At 44.4% G+C, this 25,141-nt stretch overlaps 2 protein-coding genes across 3 annotated transcripts in view; both read left to right on the top strand.

Annotated features, from left to right (window-relative positions):
• Positions 1-25,141, top strand: part of rad54b (RAD54 homolog B) — a 39,178-nt gene that overhangs the window by 8,446 nt on the left and 5,591 nt on the right. For both annotated transcript variants that reach the window (XM_015358220.2, XM_006636122.3), the window contains exons 4-12: positions 15,033-15,266; positions 16,464-16,751; positions 17,544-17,706; positions 18,776-19,001; positions 19,643-19,850; positions 20,728-20,867; positions 22,067-22,357; positions 23,247-23,428; positions 24,040-24,301. In XM_015358220.2, the coding sequence (XP_015213706.2) occupies positions 15,033-15,266; positions 16,464-16,751; positions 17,544-17,706; positions 18,776-19,001; positions 19,643-19,850; positions 20,728-20,867; positions 22,067-22,357; positions 23,247-23,428; positions 24,040-24,301 (1,994 nt within the window). The remainder of the gene's footprint in view (positions 1-15,032; positions 15,267-16,463; positions 16,752-17,543; positions 17,707-18,775; positions 19,002-19,642; positions 19,851-20,727; positions 20,868-22,066; positions 22,358-23,246; positions 23,429-24,039; positions 24,302-25,141) is intronic.
• LOC102697565 (fibrinogen silencer-binding protein) lies at positions 3,357-10,787 on the top strand. The gene is made up of 2 exons (XM_006636121.3): positions 3,357-4,694; positions 9,813-10,787. Exons 1-2 carry the CDS (start codon positions 4,294-4,296, stop codon positions 10,336-10,338), a joined length of 927 nt encoding a protein of 308 aa, XP_006636184.1. The 5' UTR covers positions 3,357-4,293; the 3' UTR covers positions 10,339-10,787.

Here is a 25,141-nt window from a genome sequence, read left to right as displayed (position 1 = left end):
CTGAAGCTAAGCGGAGCTGGGCCTCAGTGAGAGACCTCCAAAACAATTGGGATGCTTCTCGAAGTGGTCTTGCAGTTCCCCAGGGCCCTATTATAGCGACAGGTGACACTGTTCCGTTGGAGGTGCTGTCCTTCAGATGGACACATTAAACTAAGGTCCTGACTTTAAAGATCCTAAAAGGACTGGGGCTGTTAGCCCCCATGTTCTAGCTAAGTTCCATTTTAGATAAGATAAGATCACTTTATTGGCCCTATACAATTTCTTGCATTAGGAATTCGTCTTTTCGCATACCCCAGCTTGCTCTCCATGAGACACACAGACAAGGAGAAAAGCTTGGGGGCAGAGCACGGGGTCAGCCATTGTACAGCGCCCCTGGAGCAGCTGGGGTTAAGGCCTTTGCTCAGGGGCCCAACGGAGCAGGATTTGAACCGGCAACCTTCCAGCCATAGGCACAGATCCTTAGCCACAGACCCAGCGCTCTGCCCCTATGTTTTGGCTTGAACTGTTTGGTCTCCTTGGATTTCCTCTAATTCATTGGTGAAACAATTTCTTGCCTCTCTACCTGGTCTGCTGTGTAGTAGTGCATCGTCTTAAAGGATCACAGAGTGCTTTACTTAAATGGAATGAGACTGTGCAGTTTGTATTGGACAGTGGCTCGCTTGTGTATCTACTGGAAATCTGAGATCCTTAAGTCAGTTCGTAGATCCAAATAACAGGAATTTCCACAATAAATTGGATCTTAACAGATCTTCTCACGTGGAACAGTTAATTGCAGTCCTGTTGTCCGCTGTCTAATCAAATATCATTTGACAGATGGGCATCCTGAAGGACTGATAGAAAGTTGTGAGTTATTGGGGATATCAGGGTAGTATCTGTGGGATTTGGGGGCATACTGGAAGAGGTCTGTTTCAGGAAAGCTACAAAACTCTGGTCTTCTAACTCGTTACATGCATGAAATTATGTGGGACATGCACACTAACCATTAAATAGAATTTAAGAAAATTAAATAGTTACTGTACACAGACTTGGCTGATAGAGCAATAAAAGAAAAGATGCATCTAACTGCTAGAAGAAATAGGAGAAATACACACAAGTACAGTTCATGAAGTGTTAAGAGTGTAGTATTTAAGTCAAGGGAAGTCATGTTAAAATTGGACAATATAGTACATTTATTAGTTATACTTTATGTGGAATATTGGGGTTAGTTTTGGTCAATACCCTACAAGAAAGATTTTACTGCTTTGAAGGTGGTACAGTGGAGAGCAACCAAAACTATTCCTGGTCTGAAGACACACTCAAGGTCTGTCTCAAACTTTGGAGCCTAGAGCTGAGAGGATTACATACTGTAGGAGCTTTATTCAAATACCAGAAATTGACAGGGACAGCTCTTCAAGATCCACAGCAACATGAAACCACAGACAGATAAGTCTAATTTAAATTTAGGGCCTTTTCAGACCAAAACATGAGATTTCCACAGACGGTCTCTGTGGAGTCGTTTAAGAATTAGGTAGAATTCTAAGGTCGTTATTCTACAAATAACCAGATACTGTAAGTAAGAAGGGTAGAATAATGAAAATATTGACATTATTGTCCAGACTGTGATCACTGACTGACAGAAATACCTTAAACTTAAATTATTTCTCTCATGTAGTGAAGAAAGTCTTCAGTAAAATGGATCAATAATCAATTTCCAGGTGCATAAATGTGATTTGTGGTGTGTTCAGGACCTGTATTGTTTTTCCCTCTAAATCAGTGTTGGGGGAAATATGGGTTTCAGATATATCTAGCTCCCGAGGATTTTACCAAAACCGTGCTCATTTTGGGGTTTATCGTTTTAATACTCGAACACGACTGTCCGGCATAAAAGGCACAAAGAGCACGCAGTGTATCACATCCTTAAAGAAAAAAAAGGCGCTTTATTTTTGCTAGGCTGTATTAAATTGTAGACGTGAGATCGGGGAAGCAGACCTTTAGCCTCTATGTCCCGATGGGCCTGGAAGTCAAGGTTGGGATTGAGTGAGTGTGTTGTGGGATCGGGGGGAGTGTGCATACAGTTCAGGCGTTGGAGTTTCTGGGGTCATTCATTAATTGGGTTGGTCAGGAGGAAATAGGATTACAATCGGTCTTCATCCTGGCTTCACTGGAGGGGTGCGGGCAAGGAGTGACAGTGAATCAAACAGTTTAAATATGTGAATAGCTTTGATATTTGTGCTCTCTCTTATTTGGGGGGGTGGAACTGTGATCTTTAGCTGAAATGAGAAAGCGGTAAGTCGCAGTTGTTGCAGTCTGCCGTGCGTTATGTCCTGCAAAAAACAGGAGTGATCGTTTTTATTTTCGACTCTAATTTGAGTTTCAGTGCTGAAAATCTTTTCAAGGTGTTTTGTTCAGTGACGCACAAAGTGTGTTTTGATCCCACCATCTTTTTACAGTTTGCAACAATGCTGTCCATTAAAAAAGAGAGAACCTCTGAATTCATTTAATGGAGACTCAAAACGTCTCCCAAGTCATTTTTATTCTCATCGGTGGCTCTGCTTTTTTATCTCCGATTCAAATGTTTACAAAAGCAACAAAACGTAACACTTGACGGCCGTGTACAAGTTATATCTACAAGGATTTTTTTTTTCACATTTACACGCAAACCCCCCGAAGATACTTCTCTCCTTAAAACCGGCAGCTTTATTTTACGTCGTAAATGTATTATATACAAGAATAAAATGTCGGTCCTATATTAAGTCAGAAGTGATCGAAACCAACTCGAGCCTAAAGAGAAAACCTGTGATATTCACGTTGCTGTTAAACTCTCCGGATTACCAGCTCCTTCAAGAGTTAAACCTTGATGGGTTTTACAGGTAACTCGGAGAGTCGTGTTGGTGAAAGCGTCATCATTGGGGGTTTTTTTCCCCCACAATCAAATAACCTCATGGTAAACAGCGGGATAATAATGACACGTTTTCTTTTTAAGTTTCAGTCTCGTTTAAGGGTCATTATTGGCAAATGGTCTGACATGTAGCCGTCTCAAGGCGAACCCCATTCCGTTTTATTTTGCCCCTAAAAACGAAAAGGGGTCCGTCTTGAGACGGCTACACAAAATGGGGACGGGGCAGCTCCGGTAGACCGAATAACGCGAAAGCAGCGAAAATTCACGACCTTGTGGATACGTCTTGGCTATATTTTAACCGATAGACGTGCCCGGGCCGTAACACTGTGGTAACATTACACAGCATTGCTCCGAGGTGGCGGGGGGGAGAATAAAAACACGTACGTAGAGCAGAGGCCGGCCTTCGGATTCTCTCTCTCTCTTTTTTTTTTCCTTCCACGGGGCTGTGACCAAAAAAAAAAAGAGAGTGAGAAAGAGAGACAAACCTCTATCTACATCAACAGCGCAGTTGTAGATTAACTTTATTCTGAAACTTGAGCTGTGGGTGAAACCTAACCGGCAGCGCGACGCGGCGCCTGATTGACAGCAGGTCCGGCATTATGCAAATGCCGCTGGGGGTGCTGGCGCTGCAGAGGCGCGGGGAAGATTAGGGCTGCGTTCGGGATCAGTGAGCACACACGCTCTGCCTCTCTGCCGCTCGCACTTCAAATTAAAAGCAACTAGTGTTTCGCCTGCCTGCTTGTGCTTTCGCTTTGGTCTAACGAGCCGACGCACGGGTTAATCTTCCCTCGTGGTCCGTTCACATCGGCGTTACCGCTAGTTTGCCATCAGTATGGGTCCGTCAGTTTTATTTTATTTTCTCTCTCTCCCGATTCTGTCTGTTGGGTGCAGTTGAAGCAGCTCCAGACGTTTGACTGCGGGGGGAAATGCCTAAAAAAGATGCACGTCTGTGTTTGAGGCGAGAAGGTGGCTGTTTACATCACACTTAAAGATAAAAGGGAAAAAACCCTTAACCCTTTTTCTAAAAGCACACAGATTTGATACAGCTCTTATTTTCCACATTAACACAAAACCAAATGTGCTTGCTTGGCTTACTATCTAATATAGTCTAGGTCTTTAAGTAGGTCAGGCTGGGTTTAAGCAGCTTTCCTGAATCTGCGTCAGCTTAAGCTGAAAGGAATTTCAATAAAACCCTCCCTGGTAGGCGTGGGCCTAAATGAGGCTGGCCTAGTTAAGCCTGATTTCTTTTTGTGTGTGTGTGTTGTGTGTTACAGAAGGGAGAGGGAGAGTTTGGCGTATGTGTGTGTGTGTATTTTGTGACAAAGGGAGAAGGAAAGAGGGGAAGAAAGGGATACCAAGGCAGACTGGAGCAGAACAGCACAAGTCACACAGACCAACACGCAGCATGAGCAAGAATGGCTGCTGTATTCATGGCAACAAACATGGTGGGAAAAGCCAGGTCCTCCAATTTCACTCTGTCTGAGAAGCTGGATTTGCTGAAGCTGGTGAAGCCCCACATTAGGATTCTGGAGGAGCACACCAACAAGCACGCGGTCATCGTGGACAAAAACAAGTGCTGGGACAGCATCGCCGAGCAGTACAACGCCCTGGGGGGCGACCGGCCGCCCCGCACCGCCCAGGGGCTCCGCACCCTCTACAAGCGGCTGAAGGAGAGTGCCAAGCAGGAGATGGTGCAGCGCAAGCACGCCCAGCCCGAGTACCGCGGCAGCATCTCCGAGCCCACCAAGAGAGTGATGGAGATGATCCCTCACCTCTTCCAGCCCCTCCAGGACAAGGACCCCGGCGGCCTGCAGAGGTGAGTCCGCGCCCCCCCACTCGGACACGGCTGCTCGGGGTCGCCCACTGTGCCCACCCTTTATTCTGCAGCCTCATTGCCAGTGCCGGTGACTGACTGGAATTCCCTGGTGAACTGTAACCTAGCCACACCCCCCCTCCTCCCCTGTCTTGTTTACCCGACTCTCTCTCTCTCTCTTTATTTTGACTGAAAGGTGGGCCGAGCAGCGTCAGGCAAGCAGGCCCAGCTTTGCCTGTAACATTCTTGGTTTCTTGATCTGCTGCTGCTGCCTGAGCAGGAGTGCAGGATACTGTAGTCTCCCCCCCCCCAGGCGGCTGTGCAGTCCAGTGTGGTGTAAGGCGCTAGATTTCGGTGTGGTCGTGTAATCCCGCCCCGTTTCTGGCCGCCACAGCAGCAGATGGAAGAGACGAGCAGAGTACAGTGACTCCATCCTGCAGCTGGTGTAGTCTTCTCCACCCTCCCCCCCCACCTCACCTAGCTGCTCTGCGCCTGAGGGAAGTGGGGCAAACCCTTGTCTCTGCTGTCTGACTGTTGTTACACCCAAGAAACGAGCCAGTGGCAGCTCACCTGGTACTTGAGGGATGTGGAAACCAGTTGGAGTCTCTCTATAGTGGTTCTGGCCTGTTGCTGGGGATTCTTTTGACGTCATTTTCCTGGCAGGTTCTGCCACTGCGCTTTTTTTGTTTTGCTTTTATCACATTGAGCCCTCGATACAATCGCCTCCGTTCAATTGTACGTTTCAAATCTGGGTTAAAAAAAATCTCTTCTCCTAGGCCAGAGAAGAAGGGGTTTGGTTAGCAGGCCTGGGTCAAATTAGTTTGCGCTGTTAGTTAAACGAGACATGAAACCTCCTTTCAAACAGCACCGCCTTTGCGTTTAATTGAATAGCAAAAGTAAACGTCTTAATTGAATATACTGTAGCTGAAAGAGCAGCTTCCTGCTTTTATAAAGGTCTGTTTTTATTACTTTTGTTTTTCAAGCTTGAGAAGCCTTTAAATGCTAAACTCAAAATTTCAAAATGGAGTTAACTCATTTAATTTTTATACCCACCTGATATCTGCATAGCCTTTTCAAATAAAATGAATAAATTAGCCAGTCTGGCAAACCTCCAGAAGGTGGAATTAAAAATGCAATGCACACATGATAGGTAATAAGATGTTAGTATGTGGGAAGTGTTGTCTTTTAGGCCTTCATTCCAGCTGTGCTCTTAAAACTTTTAAACGATTCTAAAAAGTTAATAACTTCTGAAACACTTATAATTTTTTATTTTTATTTTTGATATTCATAAATAAGAACTATTGAAATATAATCAAAAATACGTAAGGCATCCTGAGGTTAACTGAAGGTTTGTGACTTTCTCTACTAGTAATATTCCGTGCTTTACACGAGTGTAGGCCTTATTAATTTCAAAGGTTGTCATAAAGTCTCCAGCATATTGTTGTAAATTGGTAAATGTAGACTTTTTGCATTAACTTTTAAGAGCAGACCTTTGTGGGGGGAAAAGTCTCATGTTCTCTGTGTACAGTGTACTAATTAACACACTACAGTAGGTCGCAACACGGCACAAATTCTGTGGCACGCCACAACCCTCCCCACACAGGACACATCACAGACCCACAATATTCTTAATATCAGATACAAACCTATAGAGAATATTTAACCTGGGTTCAAGATGGAAAAAGAAAATATTGTTTTGTTAGGCAAAATGTTATTCTGTTAAGTACTGTGTGCTATTTAAAGATAGAACAGTGTTCTCTGTTTCGGACGGTGCCTGTTGTCCAAACCATAAGGGTAACTGATGCAGAAAAAAAGTTAGCTTTGATAACTTTTAGTAAAGTAGCAATTATTTCTTTTTTTCCCCCGAGATTCAAAAAAAAAATAGTGCTATCAAAATAACCATACTCCCAAATACCATACATTTAGTTGCTTTAGGAAATTTAACTAACACGGACTGCTCCAGGGATAAACCTCATAGGCTACAATGCTGCCACTGTGCAAAGCTAAATATAGAACACATCAGGAAGTAGTGCATTAATTAGTACATTGAACATTGAGAGAGAGAAGCACTTTTTCCCAAAGGGCTGAGGGAGTCTGAAACAGACCAACCAGCCATGTTGTTGATGCTGACTCTCTGGCTCCTTCCAAGACACAGCAGGGCGAGATCCTTGGATCTATTAACTGTGCCTAGTAGCTCCTCTCGTTTGTATTCTTTGTTCTTTTTAGTAACAGAATGTTTTTTCTTACTTTTTTTTAGTAAAAGAAAGTTTGTGGCACATCACAACACCCCCCCCCCACACACACACACACACACACACACACAGAACACATCATCACAGGCCCACATTACTTTTAATGTGGGAAACAAAACCTCCACAAATATTCAATCTGAGTGTGTCTTGAAGTACACAGTCACCTTATACTGGCAGGAGCGGATGACTGAACCACGGCACTTTCATTCAGCTACTCTCAGGCGTGATTTTTTTTTTTATGTCCATCATGTGGGAACTGCTCCTGGCACAGTCACAGGTACAGTCTCGGAGGTTGGCCTCCGTCCCACGTATTTATACTGAACACGCAACATGACACATGACACTGGTTACACCTCTATATATATAAACAGTATTTAATCATGTCTTTTCTCAGACGTGGCACAACCAAACTCTGTGGCACAACCGTTAAAGCCCTAAGTCACACCAGTGGGAGCCTGCTGATATTTCCTAGCTAGATCTGAAGTGTAATATTCATGGCTTGTCCTAAATTCTGTAATCCAGCTACCCTTTGCATTGGGCAAGCTTCAAACCTTGAACTTTCATTCGACCTTTTGTTGTCAACACAAAACCTAATGCAGCCATCTGGTTAAGCACACAATAATATACCGCAGTAATGCACTATTACTTCAGACTGCACTTTTTCCCATTGTTCCTCTGTAGTTCTGTAGGGGATTTGTTCTGCTTTCACATTGTTCTGTAACAATACGTTGTTGACTGAGAGGAGTTCATCCTGGTGCTGCTGACAGAACTGTGGAATGTTTCCTCAGAACCTCATGGTTGTTGTCTTCTTTCTGAGAAGTGCTTAAGTCTTGACGAATTGCTTCGCGTTACGTGGTTTTGATGGGTGGGACAGGGGATTATTTATGGTTTATTTTGTCCGTAACTTAAACAAAACTGGAGTCGTGTTCATTCCATCGTTTCCAAAAGGTTCATGTGACAAATTGGAAATTCCTTTTGTGTCCCGTGTGCTTTGACTCTGTGTAACTAAGTCCATTGTTTCCACAACCTCGAGAGCAGCGTGCAAGCTTTGCTAGAAACTTGTGAGGATCTGTATGGACTCAATACTGCCTCTAATTCGAACTTTTTTATAGGAGGCACCTTTTTCAGCTTCGTGTTCTCTTGCAGAGTGTTCCTTTGCTAGATCTGACATTGCCTGTTTTCTCTCTCATCCTCAGTGGCACTTGATCCCAAAGCAGGTTGAGTTTCCTTGGCCTCTCAGAGTACTGTAGGTGCCCCATCCCCCAAGCGAAGTTAGCAAGGAGCCAGTCACCTCGCAAAAAGCAGCTTAGCTTGAAAGGCTGCAGGGATTCCCAGTTGGCAAACATTGGATAACTGATTACTAAATCTTATTCTCTGGGCTCACATTGCATTTCTCTTAACATTGGTTTGTCTTCTGAGAGTTTGCGTACCTTCTTGTCTCTTCTCTGATTTGACTTCTGCATCTTTTCTCTTTGGAGAGGTTCTTTACAAGACTCTTCAGGAGTAACGTGGGCATAAGACCAAATGTCTGGTCATAATCTGTCCCAGTCACCACTAGGTTAGACTCCTGGATCCTGGAGTCTGTAAAAACCGCATCTATGGGAGTTACTTGTTATACTCAAGGATAAACTCCACATTTATCTTTCTAGACTAGGAATGTCAAACCTGGTTTCTGCAGGGCCTTGTCTTTTGATTTTGGTTCCACCTTAGTTCACAGATGCATAGAGGGTCTTATTATTTAATTAACTGCATAATTGTCCTACAATTAGCCAGACTCTGGGGCGATTTATAGGGACATCTTGTGTAATCAGTTGTCGCCAGCAGCCATATCAATCTGCCACTCGCAACCCGCAACCCACTGAAGCTAAGCAGGTGTGAGCCTGGTCAGTACCTGGATGGGAGACCTCCTGGGAAAAACTAAGGTTGCTGCTGGAAGAGGTGTTAGTGGGGCCAGTAGGGGGCGCTCACCCTGCAGTCTGTGTGGGTCTTAATGCCTCAGTATAGTGACGGGGGATTATTGACACTGATGTAAAAAGGTGCCTTCCTTCAGATGAGATGTAAAACTGAGGTCCTGACTCTTCGAGGTCATTACAAATCCCAGGGCATTTCTTGAAAAGAATTCAGGTGTTACACCGGTGTCCTGGCCAAATTTCCCCCTGGCCTTTACTTTGGTTATCCTTGCAGCCTGGTGCTGTTTCCTTTCCTGGGTGGTTCTTCGGTGGATGGACAACAGGCTTCCTTGTTCCCTTGTCACACTGCCTGCGTCATTAGATCAGCCTTCAGCCTTTCAACAGCTGACCTGACAGTCCAGTGTGTTGCATGTTTGGGGTGTCGCTCCATGTGGGATTCAATACTCTATCTCAAGATGTCGGCATGTTTCAAACTTTCTTCTTAGACCTTTCATAATTAGAGCTAAAGTTAAATCCAGGATCTTTTGTTGATTTTCTTTAACGAAATAGATCTATTAAACAAGTTTTTGCCATTCTCACCAGTTGTCAGCCGTTACATCGCCTGTTTTAAAGATCAGTTCATTTCTTAGAGATTTTTAAGAGGAACGTAATACACTTTAACAAACAAATCGGCAGCGTTGCTTGAGTTAAGATCAGTTAAAATGGGGCATTTATTTTTATGTTAGCTTTTTTTTGTACTTGCAAGAAGAAAGAGATTTTTGAAGAAATGAATCTAAAAATCAGCCAGATTGCCACCCCTTTAATTTTCTATAAATAGTCATTCCTGAATTTTCATCAGTAGCAGGAGGCCATTGTATCCGATCGTGGAAGTTCTAAGCTAAGAAGACACAGAGGAGTTGACTAGTTACTCGATCTGTTTCTAAACACAATTCTATCTGTTTTTGTTTGCCTCCTATCAGGGCGATGTACAAGCACGGTTCCCCCATTGAGCAGCCGGGCAGCAGCAGCTGTTCCTTGCCAGCTCTCTCCGACTACCAGCCAGCCTCCGTCACAGTGAAGCTGGACCACGAAGTCGACATCAAGCCTCCTCCGGACCTGACCATCCTCTCCACCAGGATCGAGGGCGACCAGGAGGACGAGGACATCGTGTCCGTCCGGGGGTTCGACGGCTCCATTTCCTCTTGCCCTTCTTCCGTTAACCTGCCCATGTCCCCCTCCCCCATCCCCATCCGAAGGGACATCTACTCCAGGCCCGAGAGCCTGAGGCACCTGGCGGGGTACGAGCAGGAGACGCTGCAGCTGTCCAAAGAGGAGCACGAGCTTGTCATGGACAACCAGAGGAAGATGGGCCTGTACATGGAGGAGAAGCGAGAGGGACTGAAGAGGAAACAGCAGCTGGAGGAAGAGCTGCTCCGGGCGAAAATCAAGGTGGAGAAGCTGAAGGCGGCAAGACTGAGGCACGGCCTCCCCATCCCACATGTGTGAGCCTTCCTCGTCTCCGGATCGGCCTCGGGAATTCACCTTTTGTTCGGGAACGCTGTCTGGAAGGAAGACGCCACGTGGCCCGCCGAACCCTTCTAGAAATGATTGTCCAAGGACAGTGGCTTAGAAGACTGTGAAAATGGTTCCATTAGTGTTATAAGTACCGGACAGTCCAAAGATCTGGATTAGCATCTCCGCCATTTTGTGACTGATCGCTGTCTATACATATGGTTACTTTGGCCAAGCTACAGGCATGGTGTAGTTCACAAAGGATTTAGGCCAAAGTGTGTATATATGCAGTATATATGGCTAGTTATAGTTGTTTTGGTTTCATAACTAGGAGACTGAATTAAACTATTAGAAAAAGATTTTGATCTTAAGTTGCATGTGCAATGTGTTCCAGAATAAAAAAGCTTCAGTCATTATTTTCTTAGCCTGGGCTAATAAAAGAACTGGTGGCTCAGTTTTTATTTTGTAGAATGCCTTTTCAAGACAAGCACAATCCCTCACTCACACAAAAACTGCATGGATGAATGCTATGTTATGTTTTGGACAGATAACAGCCTCAGTATTTGGGTTGTTAAATTAGAAATGCTTCCCAGAAAGCCACGTTATCTTTTAAGTTAATTAAGAAACATACTTTGAATTGGAAGACTTAAAAGATCGTCAGTTAAATGATGTGAACCAGAGACTTCCATACGAGAGTACCCATCATCCGTGGGAGAAACAGCAAGACCTTTGTCTGTAGTACATTTTTATAAAACTGTGCAAATACGGTATGCATTTTAAAACTATTACAAAAATAAAGAGGGGATTGAATTTTTTTAGAAATGCATTTTTAAATTGTGGTTTCAGTTCATATTTGGGAAGTGACTCGGACAGCCAGCTTGTTTTTAAATAGAGTAATGACTGCCCTACTCAAATTACATCTTAGGAAGGCCTGTTACATGATGGTTCTGCTGTATTTCCATAGGGATTGCTCTGGGATCACTGTGGATTAAACTTGGCGTTCGGCTTTTCACTGCTGCTGTACTTGGCAGTCCTTGGATTTACCATTGAGCTTTTACATACTAAATAAAAGCTTTGCAATCCTTTTTGGAAGGAAGAAAATATTTCCACCTGTTACAATCATATCAGGCATCAAAAGAAATCCACTGCATTTTTGTTTTTAGAAAACTCGGGTGGATTTTGGATCTTGATTAAATGTTTTTGGTGTTGTTTTGTTTTTTAATTGATCATTCTTTACTGACCCAAATACTTTGACTTTGATTGTTACAGAAGTACTAGTTCACCTAGTTAGTGAGGGTGTTAATTGTGCACAGGTGATGAGGTGATTCGACCTGTAGATTGTCAAGATGGTGCAAATTGAGAAAAAAAAAAGGTATGCTCCTTTTATCAAGAATGCCACACATTGGTGCCATTGTTGCTTTGGAAGTTGGACTAAGACAGCACGTTGTCGATTGCCATCCGGGGTTGTTCAGTCAGCGATTTCTAACCTGGCAAGATGTTGTGGCCAAACAGTTGATTGATGATAGGCCACAGTCTAGGAGATCATCAGTCAACAGCTGGCCGGGATGAATGTTGAGGTCTGGATTGGAGTGACAGGTCTGTACAGAACTGCTCTTGTATTTCTGGTAAATGGACTGATGTGCTCCATTAGTCAAGTACTACATAGTAGGACACTTTCTGCTCTTCCTGAAGTTGACCCCATTGCAGCAGGACAGCACACATCCTTGAGCTGCTCATGCAACTCCTGCGTGATAAGAACGTGAAATTGGAGTCCTAGAGGTCAGAATTGAGCCACTTAATTATTTTCCGAATGAGCTGAGCTGGTGTGTGTCTTGGAGGGCTCCGAGACCAGTGAACATGCTCGTGCCTGCCATGGTTCTACGAGGTGGGGATGAAGCCCAACAAGACGTCGCCTGCTTGTGTCGCTTCCACGCTCACTTCTGCCACACTTTCCACCCTGTTGATTAGTGACCAGCGTTAATCAACTTAATGAGTTTACCTATGTCATGTGTGTTCAATAAAATTGTAACCTTTGTTACAGAAAGATGTACTGGTAGGTCAATTGGCTTCTGGGAAGACTGGCTCTGGTGTGTGTGTTTGTGTCTGTGTGTCTGCCCTGTGATGGGCCTTGTGTTCGTTGCTTTCCTGGACATCGTATTGGATAAAGAGGTTCATACATATATGGACTAATTAGATATTTATATTAATTATAAAAATGTATTTTATATGTACATACCATTGTAGAATTGGCAGTATTTCACTCTTTCAAGCCATTTTAGTATATGCGCGAGTTGTTTTAATAGAGATGGATTTCTTAACTGCAGTGAAGCAATAGATTCGAGTAGATGATCGAAAATTCAGAATGGTTACATTTCACAATAGGAAATCCTGAGCTTTGTTTTCCATGTGGTGTGACTGAACATGTGGTGACAGATAATATTTACAAGGATGTGCATTCTAATCAATGGATAAAACGGCACAAATATGTGGATATATAAGTTTTTGGGTGCGCCGTGGTTTGACTCCCATCAATTCAGTCAATGCTGTGTGCTTTTAGAATCGCAATTAAAGACAGAGCGGGGTAGATTCGTTGATTGATTTAGTAATCGCCAAAAAAGCAGCCTTTGTGACAGCTGTAGAACCTTCCTACCATGATTGCGAATGTCTTCACTCTGCAGATGTCCCAGGATAATGATATCAGGACTGTCATCTGCCTCCTCGGGTATTGGCATAAACGGTTAATAGGTTTATTTGCTTGTGGGAGATGTCAAAAGAGCTTGTTTGGTTAGGCCTTTGACAGTTTTAAACCTGATGTCGACTGAAATAAGGCACAAAGGTTCCCTGTTTCATCTTTAACGTGCTGGAGCAAAAGATGGCAAAATAAAATGCAATTACTGTGCAACTTTTCCCCATTCCCCAGTTTTCAGGAAAATGTCATACCCTACTGTTTTGCAACCTCAGTATGTTGAACAGAATTTAACAGATGAGGATCATTTGTTTCCTCTGATATTAGTTAATGTACTGTATACATTTTCAGCATGCCAACAATTCATTTCTAGTAACTGGGATAAGCCATATACAGTAGTACATTTCTGAAAGTATTAATTTAGCAGTATGGAAATAAGCTATATTCACCAAGTTGCTAAAGAAAAGTATCAGGCTGCAGAAAATTGTTTGCCTAATTTTTTTTATTTCAAACTACCTCTAGTGGCCGATCACTAGAACAGCATCGATACACAAGAGGTGAACCACTATTTTTATTTTTGAAATTACAGGATTCTATGAAAAATGTTATGTACTGTATGAACAGAAAGTGAAAATTGTGTTGCCAACTCAGTCTAATGTCTAGGAATAAGAGAGTAAAGCTTTGATCTTTTTATCTATGTTATGAATTTATCCAAAAGCATTAGGACTGTTTGTAACATCAATTACACCCCTTTTCAGTATACTTTATATGTCTTTTATAAGCATAGGTAGGATTCTGATATGACCATTCTGGTCATTGTTAATGATTTATATTGAAATGTATTTTGTTGTCATTGAAAACAAAAAGAAAAGTGTATTTTTATTAGCAGTCTTTCCTTTCTGCTATCCATCAGTCAGTTCTAATTACAAATGAACATAGTTGATTGATCTTATTTTCAATCTAATACTGTTGTAGGGCTCTGACTAAATGTGAATCGTCTAGGTAAAAGGCTTCATGATATTCACATACTGTAGTACTTTATACACTTGGCGAGTTTAAATAAGGCAATCCCAATGCATTTCCGTGACAACTTGTTTTGGGAACAAAATAGACTCGGATTAAATGTCATCATCAAACCTAGATCATAGATTACTGTACGGATAATGGATTTCTTTTGGATAGGAATTCTTGGTTAGAGGGATGGCTGAGGTTTTGTTTTTAATCAGAGTATTAATGTGCTTTCATTTCTGTGCCACAATCTTCTAAGCACTATAGGCAGCAGATTTAATGAAGAGTGAACCTAAGAAGGTTTATTTTTTAAATTTTATCGGCTTCAACAACATGACTGAGTAGATTGCTCCATAGACCCACAACCCTTCTGATAAGTAATGCTCTGCCCTGACTGGAGGACCTCATCCAGCTGCCTGTTGAAGGTTAATGTTAATGGTTAATGTTTAATGGTTCCACACACCTACAACACTTTGGGTAAAAAGATCCTACACTACACACTCAACAGAAGTACAAAAATCTAGTGGTTTTTAAGCAGAATACTTCAACTCCTCTGGTTTGACTGACCACATCTCCCATGACTGCTGCTGCCTCAAAATGTGGCTCTTGTTCACAGTCACAGGCGGAGTCACCTGGTTTCTATCCTAAAGCTTTCAGGACTTAGTTGGCTTGCGGTTGCACCGATACACTGTCTGAATATTCAGCATACTCAGAGGAATCCATGTTCTAGCAAATGATGATCTTTCAAGTTGTATTAACGTGCTGCCGAGATTTGCCTTTATGTCACTCAGCACTCAAGCCACTTACTTCCTCGACAAGTGACAGCAGACCTAAAGATGGAGTTTTAAAAAGATACATTTTCCCTTATTTCTGTGGTTATGTACCTAGCAGAAACCCCTCAGGACGGTCATTCTCTCACAGGTGACAGGCTGAAGTGTCCCATGCTGAGATGCTTCGAGGAAAAGTGACGGGTTGAGTTCTTTCTGTTTGGCAGATTCCCGGCCCCCCCTGTCGGAGTCGATTCAGCCGACGCCGGCCCCTCGCCGGGGAAAGCCAGACCCGTCCCCGGGAGGGCAGGGCAGCCCGGACAGCGCCGCCAGGTACTTCAGCGTGGTGTGGTGTAAAGCGTCCAAGAAGAAACACAAGAGGTGGGAGGGGGACGCCGTGCTGGTGGCCAGAGGGAGGAGCGTGGTGCTGAAGGACCTGGAAGGCAAAGACATCGGGAGAGGTGAGGGTCAGCCCACCCCCACCGAGCCGCCCTGGCCTGGGGTCTGGAGAGCTGCCGGGTTGCTCACTGGCGCCCCCCGGAGGAAAGCCCTGGCTCTGCACTCGGATTTCACATTCCGGTCAAAAATGTGATGACACATACTCCTGTGCCTCAGTGTACAAACGCCCGGTTTCAGAATGTTTCTCCGTAAGGAAGTGTGCGTTTTCCTACCGGTTTCTCGCAGTTCTGAGAAAGTTTAGCTACAGTGGAGGCTGTACCCTTCATCGACAAAACGAAAATGCCTCGCTGACCTCCCACAGCCCCATTCCTCTGTGCACCTGCCTTCTTAGAACTTGTACAAAATGTTTACATTATCTGTTTATCTTGTTAACTGCTATACTTGGGTAAACAGGGTAATTATCATAAACAAGCAGCAATATTCTTTCTTGGACGACCAGTTTTCAAGAACAGATTGTAAATTGAGGGATGGGTGTATTAATATTTATTTTACTGTCTGATATGTTAAAATAATCCGTGGAATCATGAACAGTTGAGGTGAAAGTGTACCACAAGCTGAAAAGGTTCGGGAAGCCCAGATAAAGCTTCTGTGGGTATTTGCACTTTTTATAGTTTCTTTTTTATTTTAACATGAGTTACTCATGAAAACAGTTGTAGATAAATGTATTTATTATTCTTCCTTTAATCACCTTCATTGCAACTCAGGACATATTGTACACCTGCGTCTGTCTGGAGGGACTGCACAATGAAACAATTTTGCTTACAATACTTCCTGAAAGAATCTTTATTCTATTAGAATGGGAAAGAGGCTAGTACTTTAAAGTGTTTGTTGGACAATGACAACGAGTTTTTTAAGGGACACTGTGACTCGGGAAGTAGGCTTCTTTGTGTATTGAGAGCAGTAGGTTATCCTTTCTGGGCAGCAGTGAGGAGAGCTCTGGAAGTGTAACTGGAAGGTTGTGGGATCATTCCCAGGTGGGACACTGCTGTTGTACCCTTGATCCAGGTCCGCCACCCGAACCGCCCCAGGAAAATCCCCTGCCGTAGAAGTTCTTTTGGATAAAAATGCCAACCCGATAAATTCCTAATAATCTACAGTTCAGGATGCAACACTAGTGCATTAACTGTATAGCGCCAGCTGGCTCTCCCCTGGGATCGGGATCAGTTTGGGAAGGTGTAACGGGCTGCTGTCCTCGGCAGGCACTGGCTACAAGTCCTCCGAACTGGAGAGCCTGGCCGAAGGGCAGTCGCTGATGGTCGGCGGGAAAGAGATCGAAGTGATGGGCGCCGTCTCCGCGGAGGACTTCAGCAGTGGCCGCTGCTTCCACGAGGGCCCTGCGGAAGCCGCCGCCGCGCCCCCTGTCCCTGCGCGCAGGCCGGCCCAGAAGCCCTTCGCCGGGCCCGCGCGGAAGAGCGGCTCGGGGGCGCTCCAGCGAGCCCCGGAGACTGAAGCAGGGTGCAGGCCCCGCCACGACCCTCTCGCCCCAGGTACCCCAAGCCCCTACCGTCATCAGCGCCCAAACACCTCCCAACAGACAATGCCGTCAACGGGATCACTTTTTGCTCCTAAATAAAAAACCTACTCAAATTTCTAGGATGCTGGAAGCAGTACAGACGCCTTCTTACTACATCTTGCTACAGTCTTCATTTTCTCAAATACACCTTCAGGCACCCTGATGTTATTAAGACCCTGCTGCTGCAGTAACTAAATCCCTCCATTTTGTTCCACTGGAATGCAGCATGGATATGTACCTCTGCAATGAAATCTCTTAGCAGATTGTATCAGTGCACACTGGGTTATTCCCGTTTTTTTACACTTGGTATACAGCAAGCAGCTGCCACTTGTCTTGATCTGTATGTAGATGCATACAGTGCCTATAAAAGGTCTACACACCCCTACCAAAGTAACACATTTTGTGGCCTAACAACATGAAATCGAGACACACATGCAGGACTGAGTCAGCATGTGTTTTTTTCGGGGGGCTTTTATGCTTTTGCTACATTTTTGCTTTCCGTCATGGTAATCAGTGCATTGTTTGAGCTCCCAGGAGACTGTACTGGGGTGTGAATGGGAGAGAGGGTGAGGAGGGGAAGGACAGGATCCTTCACCGGTGACAGGCCATGACGAGCAGGTGGAATAGACGAGGGGTGTGTGGAACGACTGTTAAACCACAAACTAGCCGCAGATACTGGTCTGTCCCTGACACGTGTGCCACAGTGCAGAAACGGCCGCTGACTTTCCAGCTTGGACTGCCCAGTGCCCTTTGTGTCCGTGCTCAGGAGCTCTGGTCATGCCTCGGCCCACTCTGAACCACCAGTGGCTGTTCAACAAGGCTGGTCTACAGGTGGTGGACGTTGTTGTGGATCCTTACCTCACTGCCCACCTCAGGCCTCATCAGAGAGAGGGCGTCGTCTTCCTGTACGAGTGTGTCATGGGAATGAGGTATGCACTGCGTCCAAAGAGACAATATACACTGGAGCTGACTGGTTTATGCATATCTGTTACTGGCGCAGCATAGCCCTGGCAGATGTAGATCTCGAACAGGGCAAGTTACCAGAATCCTGTGTTTTGCATTAGCCTGCTGTTGCTGTATGTCTTACTGTCCTTTTCATGAAGTCAACTTTGGTACAAATGTAGGAGTCACAGTCTTGCTGACTGCACTGCTGCTGCAAAAGAAGTAAATGAAATTAAAATACTTTTTAGAGCTGGTAATTAGATAGGTAGATACTTTATTGATCCCGTGAGGGAAATTGCAGTGCAACAGCAGCTTAACACAGACAACACAGCCACAGTGTAACAAATTATATAATAATAGTACAATACATACAATACAATACAAGAGTTACTCACAGTCCGGACACACAAAGAACAGACTAGAACAGAACAGTACACAGAAAAATCGTATCACACATATGAATATAAATATAGATGTCAATATAGATATAGATATAAATATAGATGTAAATGTATTGCACAGGTCCCTGGCATATATTGCACAAAATACGGTTGTAAACGGGAAAAGAAAAAGAAAGAGAACAGATGTAGCAGTAGATGTGTAGATGCGTTCAGTCCAGAAACAGGTCACTGTCAGTGTATTAATGTATTAATGAGTATCTATAACATTACTACTAGATAATATGTTCTAATCATGTACAACCGCGAGTCACTTTTGGTAGCTGCCTTAAGTCATTGTTATTAAAAGAAAATCTACGCTAGAGCTTATGTACCTACAACCACAGGAAAGCCATTGGAACCGTTAATATCATCAAGAGCTTATTTGCCCAATATTCCTTTGGAGAGCCCGTTCTGGTGGTGTTGGGCAGTCAGCCCATCTAGCCTGTTCAGTAGCTAGTTGGTCAAAGAATTTCATCCAGCTGTTTCCTGAGGGTAGCCGGGGTCTCGCCTTCCACCGCATGGCTCAGCCGTTTATTTCACAGCCCTCTGGGTAAAGCAGCGCCGCCTGTTCGCGGTCTTAAACGCACGCCCGCGCTGTTCCCACTGGCGTTTCCAGGGCGGCCGGCCGGCACGGCGCCATCCTGGCCGACGAGATGGGCCTGGGGAAGACCCTGCAGTGCGTCGCCCTGTTGTGGACCCTGCTGCGCCAGGGGCCCTACGGCGGCAGAGCCGTCCTCCGGCGGGCGCTGGTGGTCACTCCCGGCAGCCTGGTGCGCAACTGGGGCGCGGAATTCCAGAAGTGGCTGGGCGGGCAGCGGATCGGCGTGTTCGCCGTGGACCAGGTGGCTGGCGCTCCGACGACGGAGGGGGAAGGGGAGAGGGACAGAAAGGCATCTGTCAGGGTCCGACCAGAAATTGCGGAGTTTGTTCTGTATCCAGAGTACATGTGAGGCGAGAGGCCTGAAAAACTAGATTTTCTTTTTTTTCCCTGTTAAAACTCCTCAGCTTCAGAGCGTTTGCCTAATTTTCCGGTTGATATCCCTGGGAGGGTAAAAGTTAGCCCATTTGTTAGTGTTTTCACGACAGATGAAGATACTGAATTCAAATCCTTATATGTTATTTCATCGATCAGTTCATTAATTTAACTTTGTTTACCTGCAGGACATCCTGATTAATACTTAGACAGTAGGTGCAGTAACTACACTAACTCACAAGGTGTCTTTTTTTTTCTTATTCCTGTCGTGTTAAGGCCTGCATGACTGCCTGGACACCTGCTGTAGCCTCAGTTAAAGTTGTCCAGATATGTAGTAATACAGTCTTGTAGCACAGAGAGCTTAAAAAGTATTTTAATTTTTGTTATACTTGCATAAAACATATAGACGTTCTGCAGTTTTGAGACGGAATGATTAAAGCTGTGGTGTTTTGAAGTGGTACAGTATAGAAATGTGACATTGTTCCATGTGTCTGTGTGTGTCATTAAAAGGATCACAAAGTCGAAGAGTTTGTCAACTCTCAGATCTACGCTGTGCTCATTATCAGCTATGAGATGCTGCTTCGCTCCGTGGAGCAGATTCAGAGGGTGGAGTTCGGCCTCATCATCTGTGATGAGGGGCACCGCCTGAAAAACAGCAGCATCAAGACCTCCTCGGCACTCAGCAGCCTGTCCTGTGAAAGAAGGATCATTCTAACAGGTAAACAGTCTGTCCTTAGAAGAGAGCTGTTGAGAAGGATCTCCTGCAGGGGCTAAAGATTCTTAGACAGCTTGAGCAAATAATGACAGATAAGTAAATCACAGTATTTTACCTTACTTTACTTTTTACTAAGTTGCTCGTAAAATATTCCAGTCATGGTGTATAAAGATATGTTACTCCTGGTCTACAGTACTTTTGGTGTACTGTATCTTGTGCTTATTTGGTGCTGAGGCCCAGCTCCTGACACCTCCTTGTGAATTGAAAAATTAAACACGCGTGTTTGCAATTAAAAAAAAAAATCATTTTAAACGAGGTCACGGTTTTATTCCGTTGGCTACTCAACTTAATGAGATCGGCACAAAACATTTTGTCAGTATGGTTACACTTGGCAGATCAAACAGATTCTGAAACCCTTCCATCAGAAATGTTTAAAAAGATAGAGTAGACCTAATGACATGACATTAAAGTGTATTACTAAAAAATTGTTGTGTAAGTTACCTTATTAGAATGTTATCGACAGTGATGGCATGCTCATGTCTGCTACCTCTGTTGCCCTCCTGTGTCTACTTTCCTGGCCACATGGTTTAAACAGATCTGTCTGTCTATTTTTATGTGTTTTATTAAAAGTAAAATAATGTAGTCGAAACTTTATTTATGCCCTGTCTCAATAACAATATGAAATACATCCCTGAGACAAGACCACCTATTTAGAGGAATCCGTGGTAACAGTGACCTACTATTTAACGTCGTGATGTTCTTTGTTTTCCAAGTTTTGAATTGTCAAGTTGTCTGCTCCTCTGCCGGCTGTGGCAGCTGTGAACCTTTGACCTGAAAAATGAAACCAGTCTGAGAGAAACGTCTCTCCCTCCACCCACAGGCACTCCTGTGCAGAATGACCTCCAGGAATTCCACGCAATCATAGAGTTTGTGAATCCTGGAATCCTGGGCTCTTCCTCCGCATACAGGAAGGTGTACGAGGAGCCCATTGTCAAGTCCCGGCAGCCATCTTCTACAGGGGTATGGGTTTCCTCCTGTTCTTGCTCTTCCAGACCGGAAAAGTGATCTGTCCTAAGATAGATATAGACATTATCTATAATATAAGATATAAGACATTAGATATAGCTAAAAATGTGCATACCATTCTTGGCAATTCTTTTAAACAGCAATTAGAGACATTAACTAGGTGGTTGGAGGTGAAATATCGAAGCAGTGAATGCTACTGTACATTCTGTAAAAACTGTGACGTGCAGCAGGGAATTATGGTTGTGAGGTTTATATGTCAGCGGCTACTGTATATCACTCTGTATATACTACTGTATATCTGAAGCTCAGCCAGTGTGAGCCTGGTTAGTACTTGGATGGGAGACCTCCTGGGAAAGCTAAGTTTGCTGCTGGAAGAGGTGTTGGTGTGGCCAGTAGGGTGTTCTCACCCTGCAGTCCATGTGGATCCTTATTCCCCAATACAGAGATGGGAACACTATACTGTGAGAAAGGTGCCGGCCTTATATATATATCATATAATATATATTATATATCAAATAAGATGTAATACTGGATCCTGACTCTCCATGGTTATTAAAAATTCCAGGGCGTTTCTCAATGTGTAGAGGTGTTACCCCAGTCTCCTGGCCAAATTTCCCCCATGGGCCTTTACCAATCATGCCCTCCTAATAATCCCCATCTATGAACTGGCTTCATCACTGTTGTCCTCCCCACTGAGAGCTGATGTGTGGGGAGCGTTGTTGTGCACTATGGCTGCTGGCACATCATCCAGGTGGGGGCTGCACACTGGTGGTGTTGGAGGGGATCCCCGTTACCTATGAAGCGCTTTGAGTGGAGTGGCCAGAAAAGCACTATACAAGTGTAAGGATTCTTATTATAATCAGGTCCTTTTTCTGTCTACCACATTTTGTTCAATTTTAAATTCTGTTAAAATGACGAGGAATGTCTTCCTGAGGTGTCTTACCCTCACGTTCTCATCCCTCAAACTCACTGCTGTGAGATGTCAGCTGTGAGAAGTGTTTCCAGTTCTTTTTGTCCTGGAGCAGACACGATGCGGATTGCAGCCCATTCAGGAATGTCGGCATACTGTACCACTGCTTACGAGCATGCTCGATAGGACGCACAATAAATCAGGCGTGAAACAGCTTGTCGGGACTCGTGACATGAACCCCCAGGGCCCTGGGCGACTGCATGATGGTGTTTCCAATCGGCAGGAGGAGAAGCGCCTGGGTGCAGAGAGGGCGGCAGAGCTGGCTCGCCTGACTGGGCTTTTCATCCTGCGCAGGACCCAGGAGATCATCAACAGCTACCTGCCCCCCAAACTGGAGTGGATAGTGTTCTGCCAGCCCACACCCCTCCAGCTCGAGGTCTACCGCAACATCCTCAGCTGCCGCCTGGTCAGGTCCTGCCTGCAGGGGGCGCTGGAGAACAGCCCTCACTTGGTCTGCATTGGAGCACTGAAGAAACTCTGCAACCACCCGGGCCTCCTGTACGCCACTATCAGGGTGAGCCAGCCAGAGACGTGGCTGTGCAAAAAAAGCATGTCCCCATGTGTGATTTCCAATTTCTTGGTTCTGTCTTGGTCGCAAAGACATAGGTTTCTTGTTATTTTTTTCATGCGCACATGAAGTAAAGAGATCTTCCATTTACACGCTGACATGATTTCTTGGCATCCTGAAAAGCATATGCATTACTTTATGAGCTTTGTAAATACACGCCCCTTCATCTGGGAGCTGTTTTTGCCAGTCCGTGGGCAAATGCAGATTTTATAGAGGTGGTATTTGTAGACAACAGTTCATGCAAAACAGAAATAATAACATCAAACAATTAATCAGAAATTAAAGAAAATTGTTCATGTAAATCAAACAACACATTATTTACCCTTCTTATAAAGGGAGTACACATGGTTATTCTGTTTTCTGTAACGTTTTGTCACACTCTATTTATCATGTGCAAGAATGCTCATCATTCTGCTTTCGTGAAACACCTTTTAGCAGATGAACTGTCAGCCATGTGCATTTCTTGATCCATAATCTTGTAATGTTGTCATGATTATTATTTTTGGTAGAATTGAGTCATTGTTTTAGAATATGAATTAAGTGATTATGCCTTCTTTTTAATGCCATATTAGGTGCCTTGATCGTATTTCTCCTGTCTCTTTTAACTGAACTCAGAGAAAACAATATCATTTGCTTAATGCAACAAAATACGTTGTATACCTTTAGTACAGGGTAAAAATGCAGGATAATCATTTTGTCCCTTGTTTGCTGCAATTTAATAAAAATGTTTTTTCCTTTGACCTGTAAGCCGAGCTTTAGATGTACAGTACGTTTGTCTTGCGTTGGTCCCCCTTTGTCAGATGGGGTGCTGAATGACGTGGCTGTGTTTTAACAGGAAAGAGAAGACAGGGCCAGGAGTGACTGCGCTGATGCAGCCGAGAGCTCTCTGTACGAAGGCTTGTCTGGGCTCTTCCCTGAGGGGTACTCTTCAGAGGGGCTTGACGCGTCGGATTCAGGAAAGCTGATGGTGCTCACAGACCTGCTTGCAGCGATCCGCCAGCTGAGTCCCGCCGACAGGTGCTTACTGTGACCGAGTCTCTAGCAGTAATTACAGCTCATACTCGTTAGCGCAGGCCGGTGGTCCTTTAAATCATCCTCCGCGAGCCGTCTAGCAGGCTGAACAAGTCTGCGTGGATTACAGAGGAGACAGGCTGGTAGAGAACCATACTCACTGCGTGTGAGTTCATGATAAAGTGAGGAGTTAGATGGAATCGGTTTCATGGACATCAAGGGAATCCAGATAAACAGGCACGCTCTGAGAAACAGAACCCTCGTTCCTCAAAGTGACAGAACTCTTTCAAAACAGTTTCTGTTTTATTCCATTGTTTAGCTTTCAGTCCTCTGCTTAGATTAGCCTGCGACAGAAAATTGATGCTTTGTAAAATGAAAGAAGCAAACACAATTAAAGCAGCCAGCTTAAGTTGCAGAGATTCCGAAGATGTGCTGTACCCTTAGTGTCTGACCTTTGAACGCAGAAATCATCTTCCTTTTAGAAATCGGATTTTCTTTTTATAGGATAGAAACAGGATAGGATTTTATTTGCTTCTCCTTCCACACAAGCAGTCAGATCGGGGTGCGCCGGTCATCTGCAGGTGGAGCTGATCGCTTTTTCTCGCACCTGCTTCCAGAGTTGTGCTCGTGTCCAATTACACCCAGACTCTGGACATGCTGCAGGACCTGTGCCGGCGCTGTGGGTACAGGTCCACGCGGCTGGACGGGCAGACCCCGGTCTCGCAGCGGCAGAAGATCGTGGACGTCTTCAACAGCAGATACTCCTCCGACTTTGTGTTCCTGCTGAGCTCCAAGGCAGGGGGCGTGGGGCTGAACTTAGTGGGAGCCTCGCACCTCGTTCTCTACGACGTTGACTGGAACCCAGCCAACGACATCCAGGTACAGCCACTGCAGGAAGCAAAGGAGCTCATTCAAGATGGCGCCTTGCTAGTGGCAGCCTGTTACAGCAGCTCTGTGTCTTTTTGTTGTCTTTCGTTTTCTGTTCAGTTAGTTAGGGTTAGTGAGTTAAGTGTTTTTCTTCTTGTCTTTGGCGGCGATTAGATTTGCGATCACAACACGGTGGAATACTAGGGAGCTGAGATACTTCTTCTTGCTCTGCAGTTTCCCTCACGGGATCAATAAAGTATATTACTGTGTGTAACTTTAATGTCCATCCAGAAGGGTTAGAAAATGGTCTTGGACATGACCATCATAAAACTCCAAAAGCACACCACATTCAACATAAAATAGATTCAAGTTAAAAACAATAAATAGTCCCAGCTGTGCAACAATACTTATTCACACACCTTGCCCTGACCATATTACAGTATCATTGCACTAATCCGATAGCTTCATATGGGAAACAGTCACTTGGCTGTGTTTAATGCACCAAGTGCACAGGGCACGATTTCTTGTACGCATTGTTCTTGGGCATAAGCATTTTAAACCGCCTCACTAAAGGTAGTAGTTTGTAGAGCATTGTGAGAAACGCTATAGTCAGGAGTGGTTAATAAGGACATTCTTCTTTTCCTCCTGAGTCATGTTAGGTGTTTCTGGGGGGATTCATTCAGTACTGAATTAGGTTTTGTTCTTTCTTGATATCTGGTGCCAGAACGCAGGTGAAAAATATTGATATCCTACATGGCCCGTGTTTAACTGGGAGCTTTTAGCACACATTTTTATTTGAATTACTCCCGTTAGCTGGATTTGAGGGTAGGATGCATACAGTAGGAATGTGTG

The sequence above is a fragment of the Lepisosteus oculatus genome, chromosome 10 (assembly GCF_040954835.1).
Source record: "Lepisosteus oculatus isolate fLepOcu1 chromosome 10, fLepOcu1.hap2, whole genome shotgun sequence".
Taxonomy (NCBI): domain Eukaryota; kingdom Metazoa; phylum Chordata; class Actinopteri; order Semionotiformes; family Lepisosteidae; genus Lepisosteus; species Lepisosteus oculatus.
This window is presented reverse-complemented; position numbering and strand designations above follow the sequence as displayed.